The sequence below is a fragment of the Perca fluviatilis genome, chromosome 11 (genome assembly GCF_010015445.1).
Source record: "Perca fluviatilis chromosome 11, GENO_Pfluv_1.0, whole genome shotgun sequence".
Classification (NCBI taxonomy): domain Eukaryota; kingdom Metazoa; phylum Chordata; class Actinopteri; order Perciformes; family Percidae; genus Perca; species Perca fluviatilis.
This window is the reverse complement of record NC_053122.1, coordinates 18,646,787-18,658,445: the sequence shown is the minus strand read 5'-3', so window position 1 is coordinate 18,658,445 and position 11,659 is coordinate 18,646,787. Positions and strand designations below refer to the sequence as shown.

Below are 11,659 nucleotides of genomic sequence, written 5' to 3'. Positions count from 1 at the left end.
AGAGGTATTTTCAAGTCACAAGAACAATGTTTTTGTATTTAACTCAGTTTGTATTTAACTCAGTTTTAACTCAGTTTGAGGGTTGACTTTGAGTTTTGTATTGCTGTATTTATTTCTATTGTTTTATTATTTTTGTGTTGTGCCTCTGTTGTATGTTATTGTTTATTCATAGACTGTGTTCAGCACTTTGGTCAACAGTGTTGTTTTTAAGGTGCTTTATAAATAAAGGTGGATTGGATTGGATTAAAAGTATTTATTTCTCAATAGAGGTAACAAAATATATGAGATAAAATGCCAAACATATCAGATATATACAGAAATACGATGTCCTGAAGCGTTTCCGCCATCTTGAATGATTTTCTTCGACTCGAGCAACCAGCGTACATACGTCACGCTGCCCTCACGCTGCCTTCACTCCGATTGTCTCCGGCAGTCGCTTTGTCGCATCGCTCAGCATTTGCATAAAATACACTTCTTATCTATTTTGGCCCCGCCTTGCTCGTGGCAGCAGCAAGCTCGTCGCTTGTCGCTGGCAAACGGCCACTCAAATTGAAAATGAATGGCAGCCTGTCGCTTTATCGCTGTCTCTTGTAGCTAATGTGACTGAGGGGACTCTCTGCTGTCTCTGCGACAAGAAGTTGAGAATTCAGAAGCAGATGCCAGGGTCTACATTCAGCCTCCCTAGCTTATTAACAAATTACTGTGGGATGATGGTGATAAAGGCCGAGCTAAAATCGATGAAGAGAAGCCTGGCATAGGTGTTTTTCTCCTCCAAATGTGACAGAGTCAGGTGTACAGTAGAAATGGCATCCTATGTGGAGTGGTTAGCTCTATATGCAAATTTCCTGTTGCTGGAATTTGGTGGTTGAGATGACTGCATGGACGGATACATTTGCGAGATGGACATTATTTTCATGAGTAATTTCGTTGCGTTGAAGCGAGGTGCTGTTGGGACGGTACGGACAGCATCTGTGTCCCAACAGGTAATTATAATTATACAAAAACTTATGAATAAACTATGATGTATTGAAGTTGATAAAGATGAGACTTTATTGATCCCATGGTGAAATTCCCAAGCTACCTGTCAAGTCATAGCCTACTTCCGCTGTAATTTTGGTGAAAGTAACGCAAAAGTAGTGTAAAGCATTGCAATTCAGATATATTATTATATATATATTATATATTGTGCTTGGTCAGTTATTTCAGTGATTCTTTATCCTGAAGAATCCTACTGCCCGGGATCTCATGGTAATCAAGACCTAAACAAGATTTTCCACTGAGCGTAAAAGACTTCCACCTTTAAGGGATTACAGCTATGTGGTATAGTTGTCATTCAATGAGGGAAAATACAGGAAGAGATCCGGACGCCAGATTGTCACTGCAATTAAAAGATGGACAGAAGTCTGCATGGACTCTGTGAATTTATAGCCGGGCCTGTTTCTGGAAGTTAAACCTGCTCTGATCCCTAACTGTGACTCTATAATGCTGGGTGCAAACAAGAAGGACATAAATCCCTTATAAAAAGCTTACACACAGGAGATTCTTAAATTAGCGGTTTAGATGTCCTAATGCTCTGCTCTTTTAATTCCTAAATCCTTTATTAATCTCTTTTCAGTAAAAATGATCAACCTACTAGTCTACTGCACAAGCTACTATCTGAGGAACTTTGCTTATAGTGAATGTAATAAAACTTAAAGTGAAGTTAAGGGGCTTGTTAACAAAACAGTGATGCGTCTGCAACTCAGTATGTAGATTAAATAGACATAGGTTTCAGAGGTTCACTAACTATTACAATAAATATTAGAGGAATGAAACTATAAACATGTTATGATTGTTGGTTCTCACACACTCCAACAAAACATGATGTCCCCCAAGGTTCTATTCCGGGTCCCCTTTTATTCACGATATAGATGCCACCCCTAGAGCAAAGCATGCAGTCATCTGGTATCGGCAGTACAGGCCCCTCAGCTGTGCAACTCTAGGCAAACTCATCTTATTTGTGTGAATTATTAATATGATTCCTTGTTGTTATATCTTAAGTTCTGCATCTAATATACTTTTATTGTAAAGCATTTTGTAACTGTTATATAAATATACTATATACTCTAAATAAAGGTATTCTTATTATAGCCTCTATATTCTTTCAGGGGTTTTGTGGTTCCAAGAGGCCTGTTGTCAGTTAAATTCTTCTCATAAATAAATACATAAATAAAAGATTCAGGATTTCTCCTCCAGAATATCCTCTCTGCTTGTAGCCCGAAGGCTTTCATCTAGCATGTAAACGTTCCTGTCAGAAAATAAAATATAATTGGACTTGGGTGACTGATGACCTCAGTGTTTTTATACTGTAATATGGCCCTTCTTGTTATGTCAACTAATTATAGCTGTTATAAAGCAATGCAGGTCCTAGTCACTGACTCTAACAGTTTTTTACCTTCATGAAGGTTTTAATTTATAATAAGTTTTTATGGAATCCCGAGTGTTGATTCATCTGCCATTTTAGAGGATGTAGCTTGTGGTGCATTAATAATAGTACACCTGTCAGTATAATGCAATTCAACAGCACCACAAACTGCAGCCTCCAAAATGATCATACAGCTTGGTGTACATAATAAACTGAGTTTATTTGGGTTTGTATATATTAAACAAGACAGGGGTTCACTGACCACCAGTTTCACTCAACTCTCAGGATCTCTTTGCTGTCCTGCAGAATGTAGAGAAGCAGATAGAAACACCACACTGCCCCCCCCCACACCTTTTTTTAAACCATGTCTGCTGTTTAGCAAAATCACCACTCAGCCCACCAACTGTCCACACCTTTCTGCCCATCCGGCATTAAAGAAAACACTATTCAAAGAAGTGCAGGGCCTTGCTTTAAGCGGTTGGTGAGCACAAACTGTCAGATTAAGAGGTCTGAGAGGATCATCCAGCCAACATTCAGTCTGATTTCTAGCAAATTACCACCAAGCATGTTTGGCACCATGGGGAGCAACATACTTCTCACACCAAAACTACACATGAGGAATACCAAAAACAACACTGATCTGTTGGATTGTTAAAGTCTATAACCAGCATGATGTAGCTTCTCTGCATGTGGCCACAGAGCAGTTAAGGAGGGGTTGGACATTTTGTCACTGGAAAAGGAAGCTAAGCATTTAGGTGTCTTAACTATGGTCTAAAGTGCTAACAAGGGATTAGTGAGGTAAACGTTGAAAGAGGTTTAGCACCCCATGCTTAGGACCAGTGCTGCTTCAGTAATTACACATCAGTTGCAAGGTGCGGCAAGCAGTTGGATGGGAGATCATCGTGATGTCAGGACAGGGAGGACTTACTGCAGGAGATAAGGCCATCTAATGGAGATGAAATGAATCGGTATTTAAAAGGTCTTTTTTAGTTAAGGCAGTTAGCTGGCAGCAGACTGTGCTCAGTAGTCAAGAAGGACAGTAGAGAAAGACAGTCTGTGAACTATCCAAAGGTTGTTCCTTCACATTTTTGACTTGTGTTTTTACCTGAATTGGGACAAAACCTGTTCCAATCTCTGCTCACTGGTTCAAGCTTGAAGGTAAGTCTGTCAAAACTTTAGGTATGTTCGATATTATTCATTCTCCTCCTGCATTTTTTTTCTTTGTGACTGATTTGTTTAGGTTGTATTTTAGTTGTAAGTCTACTTAAGTGCCTCAGTATGTGATAAAAAATAACAGTAACAACCTAAAAATCCATGCACGTAGCTTAATATTTGCATCACAAAACCTTCAAATGGTAAATCTTGCCATCCATAATATTAGCAGTAAACTGTATAAAAGGATCAGTAAGTGATTAATCTAAGGGCCAATGCGATTAGAGGAACAACCTTGAACTCTGCATAATTACCCTTAAAATTAGCCCTGATTCTATAAATAGCACTTATTGAAATGAAAATAACGCTAAAATACATGATGAATTAGTCTGTGGTTCTTTTTAACTGTGATGATTTGTGTCTACTTCATTCTGTATATTTCTACATATTAATTTGTATTTAATTTTATCTTTTTAATCATCTTTTTCTAGCATTTTGTCATGTGAGTTGTGACATCACAAGTAATTCTTAATCAATACTACCTGGAGCTCGCCCACTTACAACTCTCATAAAATCTAATCTGCTTCTTCTAATTGACAGCATATAACATGGATTTAGCATGTGTATGTTGTGTGAGGGGGGATTAGGAAGGACTAGACAATACTTCTGTCTTGTCTGATTTGACCTCCTCAGGGCTCCATCTAAGCCGTCAGCAATTTTTCCCTTAATTCATTCTTGTAATGAGATTAACCAGGCAAGAGCAAATCCAAAGATTCCAATCCGCAGATTTGGCAGCTGCAGTGTGGCCTCTGTTTGTTGAGGAAATATTAGACAAGAACTCCCCTGTAATGACATTTTCACTCACAAAATGCCACTTGAAACTTCCATGTAAGCTTCTGTAAGAAGTTAGGAGATGTGTTACAGAGTTATACGTTAAGTTTTAGTCTACAACTTCACTTAAAAAACTTAAAGCAAAACCTAATAAAAGTGTTAGCTGTGATCAAACAGGCCTTAACAAAGAATTCCTCCAAGTTTCCACATAACACAATGTGCCTCTCATGTCTTACCTCTGCATTGGAGTCACAGAGCTAAGCATGCGATTTACCCAACAATCTTTAAAAAAAAAAAAAAAGCGGTTTAACACTTACTCTTGTTATGAGGGTATTTACAGAATCATAAAAGACTCTTTTAACCATCTGCATGAAAAAATATTCTGTCCACTGCACAATGAAAAAATATTTTGAACCTGTTTTCTATATTTGCGACATTATTTCCTAATCCAAACAAAGATGGGAGATGGATCTTCTTGCTCAATTTGCACAATGTGAAACACAATTAAAAAATATTATCAGTAGCATTATCAGCAAACTTCTCTCAATTTAAGGTATTTTTTATCTTTAGCTTTTCTTTTATCTTAATTTAATTTGTATATGTTATGTACAGTATATGGTTATATTATTTGTATACAGTATGAATGTTAAGTTTCCTGTCACAGCTCACCGAGGCAGGTTCCTAAAGTTTGTGTATTGACAAAAATGGTAAATAAACTCAACACATTAGTATATTGATGTTTCTTTCCAATATTTTACATTTTCATACAAAATAACACGTCAATATTTTTGCTTGCTTGCATGCTACCTGAAGGAAAATAGTCACATCTTAAGAAACGGTTTAAAAATCATTATCGTGCAACAGACTGAATAGTGTTTTGATCCAGATGACAGTGCAACATACAAATTAAAATTAAATCACCAAATACATACATTAGACACATTAAAATAACTTAATATAACTAATAAAATAACTAAATAAGTACCATAAAGACAAGCTGGAAACATTGTTCCTCAAAGTGCAAGACCTTTGCTGATGTTACTGATAATAAAATTTGTACCTGTTTCACATTAGGCAAATTGAGCAAAAACATCTTTGTTGGATTAGAAAATAAGTCGCAGCTTGGGAAATGAGTTAAAAATCTTTTTTCATCGTGCAGCAGACAGAATACTTTTTCATCCAGATTGTTGAAAGAGTCTTTTATGACTCTGTAAATACCTTCAAAAAGTGTTAAAAATCATATTACTTTTTTGAAAACCTCGCAGCTTAGCTCTGTGAATGACACGTAATGCTGCAATGATACATGGGAGGCACAATCTGGTGTTAACAAAGGCCCCATTTGACCTAAGGCAACAGCCTGTCACAGTTTGGGTTACTTTTTTCTGTCGCTGAAGAAACTCAGGGATCAAACTTAAATATTTTGGTCTCCATTTTGTTTACTTTACTTTCTATATGTAATCCTTAAGAATGTAAAAAAAAAAAAAAAAGTCTTATCATCTTAAAATACAAACAGTATCACACATGAAAGTGTAAATCATGAATTCCCAGTGGAGAGAATGGCGATAATACATTACACAATGCCCAGGGGCTCAGAGTTTAGTGCCCACTTGGGAATAACAGAGACATAAATGTTGAAATACATTTCTTCTTATTTGCTGATGCTAGCTGTTGTGACATTGGCAGAGAAGTAGGTGGAGGCAGGGTGCGTGTGTTCGCGCCACATAGCTCCACATAAACCGATTGCATCCCCAGATTTATCCCCAAGGTGTTTTAAGGACATCCTGAAAGCTAATGGCGGCTAATAGGTTTAGCACTTAGGGTGTATTGTCCGGGATGCTTACAGGCAAGGTTTGCTGAGGGTAAAACTCTAAACGTGCGGATTACCTTCAACACATCCCTTTAAAGTGCTGTATAGCCAGGACTTAGCTAATAGGATCCTGGTGGTAGCAGGGGCCTGGGAGTTTGGGGATGGGGGTTGGATGGGCGGTCTCAGGCAGGTCAGCAGATGTAGCTAGCAGACTGTTATAGGACTAATAGGCGGATTACAGCCCTCAGATTAGATGATAGATACAATTATGATGAGTTTAAACTAATATCATATGAAAGGTGAACTTGTGTTCAGATTCAAATTCATCTACCCAGAAGCATACTGTGCAGTCTGGTGCTGGATTAGCAAACTGGTTCATATTCATTCATATTTTGTAATGGGATTTCTGCATTGTGAAGCTAATTGGAGGTGTCTAAATGTATTGTGCTTGTTTACACATACTGCTGGCTCAGCCAAGAACATTGTGGCCATTTGAAGTGTGTATGTGCTGGTCTTCACTTTTTAAGGGGTTAGTATTTAGGTTAGGATTTGGATTTGGGTGTTAAATTTAAGTTTAGGATTAGGTTTACGTTACTGTCAGGGTTAGGGTTAAGGTTGGTTTAAGATTAATGCTTAATGCTAGGGTGGAGGTAAGAGGTGAGAGGAAGGATCAAAGGTTAGTGAATTAATTTGTGTGTGTGTGCATGGATCCCTGTTTGTTATATTGTATTATTTATATTTTATTTTGTCAGTCGGTTCTAATCTCAACAAAAATATTTAATCGTCACAGCTCTGCTTAAATACAAACACCACAAATAGGTAAATAAGTTCACTAACATGACACATGACATCTGCAACCAAAGAAAAACAATCCTCTGTACTGTTATGCAATTAAGTAGGATTGTTTGAATAAAATAAAAAAATAAAAAATGTTTTCCTATACAAATGTATATATATATATATATATATATATATATATATATATATATATATATATATATATATATATATATATATATATATATATATATATATGATACAAGTTTAGTGACAAATGTTGTTACTTTGTTGGTATTTTAGTGGGATTAAATATTCTTCTTTTGATAAAATGACATGGTAGCACAAAGTTCAGTGAGCATCAACAGGCTCTTTAATGTGTAGATATTTGCTGTCCCCTTGTGGCAGTAATAAGAAATTACAAAATGTAGACGTCTATCCAAGCTAAATATTTTCAATTCAATTCAATTTTATTTATAGTATCAAATCATAACAAGAGTTATCTCGAGACACTTTACAGATAGAGTAGGTCTAGACCACACTCTATAATTTCCAAAGCCCCAATAATTCCAGTAATTCCCCCAAGAGCAAGCATTAGCAGTGGCTATTTTATGAATTTATACTTCAAAACTACAATATAGCATGCAATATTACAGTAGCCAGTTTGTCAAAGTAGTTATATGTTCCACCCTCTTTTAAAACTTTTACAGTGTTCAGGAGGTCAAAGGTCGTGTGTGTCATGACCCCACGGGAGCAGCTGAGGAAGATGACAGCTCTGGGAGAGCAGGGGGCTATGGATGAGAAGCACTGGTACCGTCTGGTCAATGGCATGTCAGCTGGAGGTGAGAAATGAAAACAATGAAGCAACACAAAACGATGAAGCAACACAAACATAAAATATAGTAGGAGTCCAAAAAACTATTACTGTTAAAAATAGGTCTCAAGAATGTGTGTATAATATATAGACACGTCTATATTGTCTGAATTTAATCTGGAGCTCCAAACAGGTTAAACTAACTGTGTGACCTTGTCTGCCATGTATTGATTTAAATGGATTGTTAGCTGCTCAGTTGTACCCGCTGTCTCCAGCTTTCACAGTCGGTGCACATCTCAGGCTAAACTGGCTTCCCGGTGACCTGTGGTGTTTTTTCTACTCTTGCAGAGCTGAGGCAGAGGCAAGAGATGATAATGAGGAACCAGATGGCCATGGCTCCACAGATCCTCACTCAGGGGCAGCAGAGGTTACAGGGGGTCCCAACGCAGTTCGAACCTCGCTTCATGGAGAGGTCTGTACCTGAAGTCACTCTTAAAACTGAAACAGTAGCTCTCTGGTGAAGGGCACCTCTTGACAATTGTCAGTCACAGTTGCATGAACGAAAAAGACATGGCTACTTGAGAGAAACATTTGTTGCATGTTTCTGTACAATGAGAAATGTTTTTATTGAGATCAAAATATACCTAGTCATTGACAAAACAGCAGTTGTTACAGCTGATTATTTGTCCCTTGATATCATGTCTAGATGACTGATTTTCAATGCTTGTCTTTCATCAGAGAGCTGGTTCCCCCCTCCGAGATGGTAGCTTCCGAGGCCAGACAGATGCACATGGGACCTCACCTGGGTCCACCTCTACCTCCCCATGCCAATGTCCTGCCTGGGAGAGCTTTTCCTGGAGCAGGTGAGCATGGCCCGATGCACATTCATACCTAACGGCCTGTCTATATGAGCGTTAACAGCAAGTCTTTCTTTTTCTTTTTCTCAGCTGGCTACGGCTTCTTGCCTTCGGAGCCCATGGAAACAGTTGCCCGGCGACAGGAGTACATTCACAAGCAAAATATAGCCAGGTAGTGCGTGCAGAATATCATCAGCATCTCAGCAAACTATTCCACCTACACACAGACATTACATTTTGCTGAATAAAACTGAGACATTTGATTAATCATTTAATTTGATAGCAAAGTGTGATAATGTGGTTCCATCATCACTGTTGCACAAATGTCTAATATTTGTGTGTGCTCATGTTCAGAATGGAGATGAATGCCATCCTGCACCAGAAGGAGATGGAGAATGCCCAACAGAAGGGACTTATGGGAATTGATAATCACATGTCGTACCCATCCAACCCCATGGCATTTAGAGGTCGTCAACGCATGCCAGACGGCCAAGATGTCTTCGTCCACCGTCCCACCTTGGATGAACTACACTCCAACAGCATCCTCATGTCAGCCAGCCCTTACCCATCAATCAGTACGCTGCACAGAGAGAGGGGACGCAGGGCTGGTAGGAGACCGACCGCTCACAAGAGCGCAGAGAGTCATGTGTCCAACCTGAAGGGCCATACTGAAGATAAAAGTGTAGAGCAGAGCCCAGGAGCCACATCAGGGGAAGAGAAAGAGGTGGAGGCTAAGGGGGACATGGGAGAGGAGTGTCCCACTAGCAAGACGCACCATCAAGCAAAAATAGACTCTGACCTTGCCACAGGAAGCCGGAAGAACTACAAAGATGGGGACCCAGGCCTGCGTAAAGCCTGTGTGAACAGTCAAGATGGGTCAGATGTGGCCAACAGCAGTGCAAATGATAAAGACATATCCAGTCAATGTTCAGCTTTTCAGGAGAAATTCATGTATCCCTCTGCTGGTGGAGCGCTCACAGGCATGCCTTACATGTTCCCAGTCCCTGGAAATGGTTTCCTTCCACCTGGTGAGTTTCTAAAGATAGATCACAATATATATTCTTTTAGCAAATACATTTTATTACAGCACCAATAAAGATGACATTTATTTTTCCAGGTCCACCCAATCTCTTTCTTAATGGTGACGAGGTGCCCGAAGACATAAGGAAGTGGACAGTGAATGATGTTTACAACTTTATTAACAGTATACCCACATGTTCAGAATATGCTCAGGTTGGTTTCTACAGTTTTCTGTAACTGTCTCAGTTCTTTCTGTTTGGTCTTTGTCGTGCTAATGTTGTGTGATTTCACTCTGCAGACGTTCAAGGATCACATGATTGACGGGGAGACGCTGCCCCTCCTGTCAGAGGAGCATCTACTGGACACACTGGGGCTCAAACTGGGACCAGCTCTTAAGATCCGCTCACAGGTAAGAAACAGACTGTGACTGAGCCCTGAACATTCAAGTCATAAAAGAAAGTTATATCAAGACTTAAACCCTATAGAGAGGGGAGGAGTGCTACTTTAATATAAATCTCAGCAATATTATTATTATTAATTGTCATTATATGACAATATTAGGTAAATAAAGTACAAATATGTCATATTAATTCAATGAGATATTACCTGATACATTATCGTATCAGGTGTAGAATAGGTCTTTTTCACAGCAGACATTTTGACTTGTCATAGTAGGAAAAGCACAGGTGTTACTAATAACATTATCAATGATTAGGTTTTGTTCAAGTGTCCCAGTAAGTCATGACACTGAAGCAGCTTAATGGAACTTAGCCATCATTACATAACCATTATACTGATTGGATTGGTGCACAGGTGTGATAATTGTGACCACCCCCTGCAGCACTTCCTGTCCTCTACAGGTACATCATTCCTTTAAAGATTGACACATTTGCAAAAACTAATATGTCTAATATGTGTCAACTCTCTTTTTTCCTCCACAGGTGTCCAGGCGTCTGGGCAACATGTTGTACATGAGGAATCTGCCGCTCTCCACCTCCACCCTGCAGGCTACTCCAGAGAAGCCCGCTGACCGCTCATCAGAGATCGGCTCCCCTGTTAACTGCAACAGCGAGGACATGATGGCGAGTCCAAGAGACCCTGATGTCCTCAAATCTACAGAGCACCTGCACGAGACAGAAAACAATTCCCCTCCATCTGCCAGCAGTGAGACAGCCTGATCAGAACTGATAAAGTGGAAAGATGCAAATCTTACCAGGCCCAGTCTGCACTCACAGCAAAGCATGGCTCTACCTGAACCGCCACAGTGGTGGATTTGTTTACATTAAGATTAACTGGATTGAAGAGGCTTTTTTTCAGACAATTTGCTTCCTGGGTGCATGTTTAATGCATAGTTTCACTAGGCCCAGGAGTCTGCTGAATATTTGTATTTTACATAATATGTACATATTTTTTAATCAGTGGAGTGAAACTGATGTATGAGTTATGAGACCATAAGAAGGTCCAATATTTTTTTCTTCTCTTTTTTATATAATTACATATATCTACATGTCTGGGTGTAGCTTTAAACTTACTTATTTTTTAATATGCTAAGTGTCATTTCTCCAGTAGGCTGTCATGAGGACCATAGAAATATTATGGGAATGGTTTTATAATTGAACAATGAAATATCTAAGTAAGATGTTTGGATGTTTGATACCTTTTTCGTGTGTTAGATTGCAATTAAAGTGTTTTCCTACATATAACCTGCAGTACTATCTATCTGTTAAGGTAAGGAATAATAAGTGAATATCAAGAATCACATATTTTGATCTGCAAAGTAATTAAAGGTATCAAATAAATGTAGTGGAGTAAAAAGTACAATATTTCCCTCAGATATGTAGTGGAATAGAAGTACCGTACGTTAGCCTATGGTTAGCTTTAAAAGTAGGCCTAGCAGAAAAGGGAAATACTCATGTAAAGTACAAGTAGGCTACTTAAAAATTGTACTCAATCAATCAATCAATAATTTTTTATTTGTCACATGAAATTGCACTGGG

At 38.6% G+C, this 11,659-nt stretch overlaps 1 protein-coding gene across 1 annotated transcript; it reads left to right on the top strand.

Annotated features, from left to right (window-relative positions):
• Nucleotides 1-3,249: 3,249 nt before the first annotated feature.
• Nucleotides 3,250-11,365, top strand: samd7 (sterile alpha motif domain containing 7). Its single transcript, XM_039814523.1, has 9 exons — nt 3,250-3,562; nt 7,682-7,813; nt 8,134-8,257; nt 8,524-8,648; nt 8,733-8,814; nt 8,997-9,670; nt 9,760-9,875; nt 9,961-10,071; nt 10,604-11,365. The coding sequence occupies exons 2-9, from the start codon at nt 7,711-7,713 to the stop codon at nt 10,838-10,840; spliced, it is 1,572 nt and encodes a 523-aa protein (XP_039670457.1). The 5' UTR covers nt 3,250-3,562; nt 7,682-7,710; the 3' UTR covers nt 10,841-11,365.
• The last annotated feature ends 294 nt before the right edge of the window (nt 11,366-11,659 follow it).

Bases quoted from the DNA above. Each gene is read 5' to 3' on its own strand.
- samd7 (XM_039814523.1), top strand. From the start codon at position 7,711: ATGACCCCACGGGAGCAGCTGAGGAAGATGACAGCTCTGGGAGAGCAG. The intron at 7,814-8,133 runs GTGAGAAATGAA...CTACTCTTGCAG, and splicing joins CAATGGCATGTCAGCTGGAG to AGCTGAGGCAGAGGCAAGAG. The intron at 8,649-8,732 runs GTGAGCATGGCC...TCTTTTTCTCAG, and splicing joins GAGAGCTTTTCCTGGAGCAG to CTGGCTACGGCTTCTTGCCT.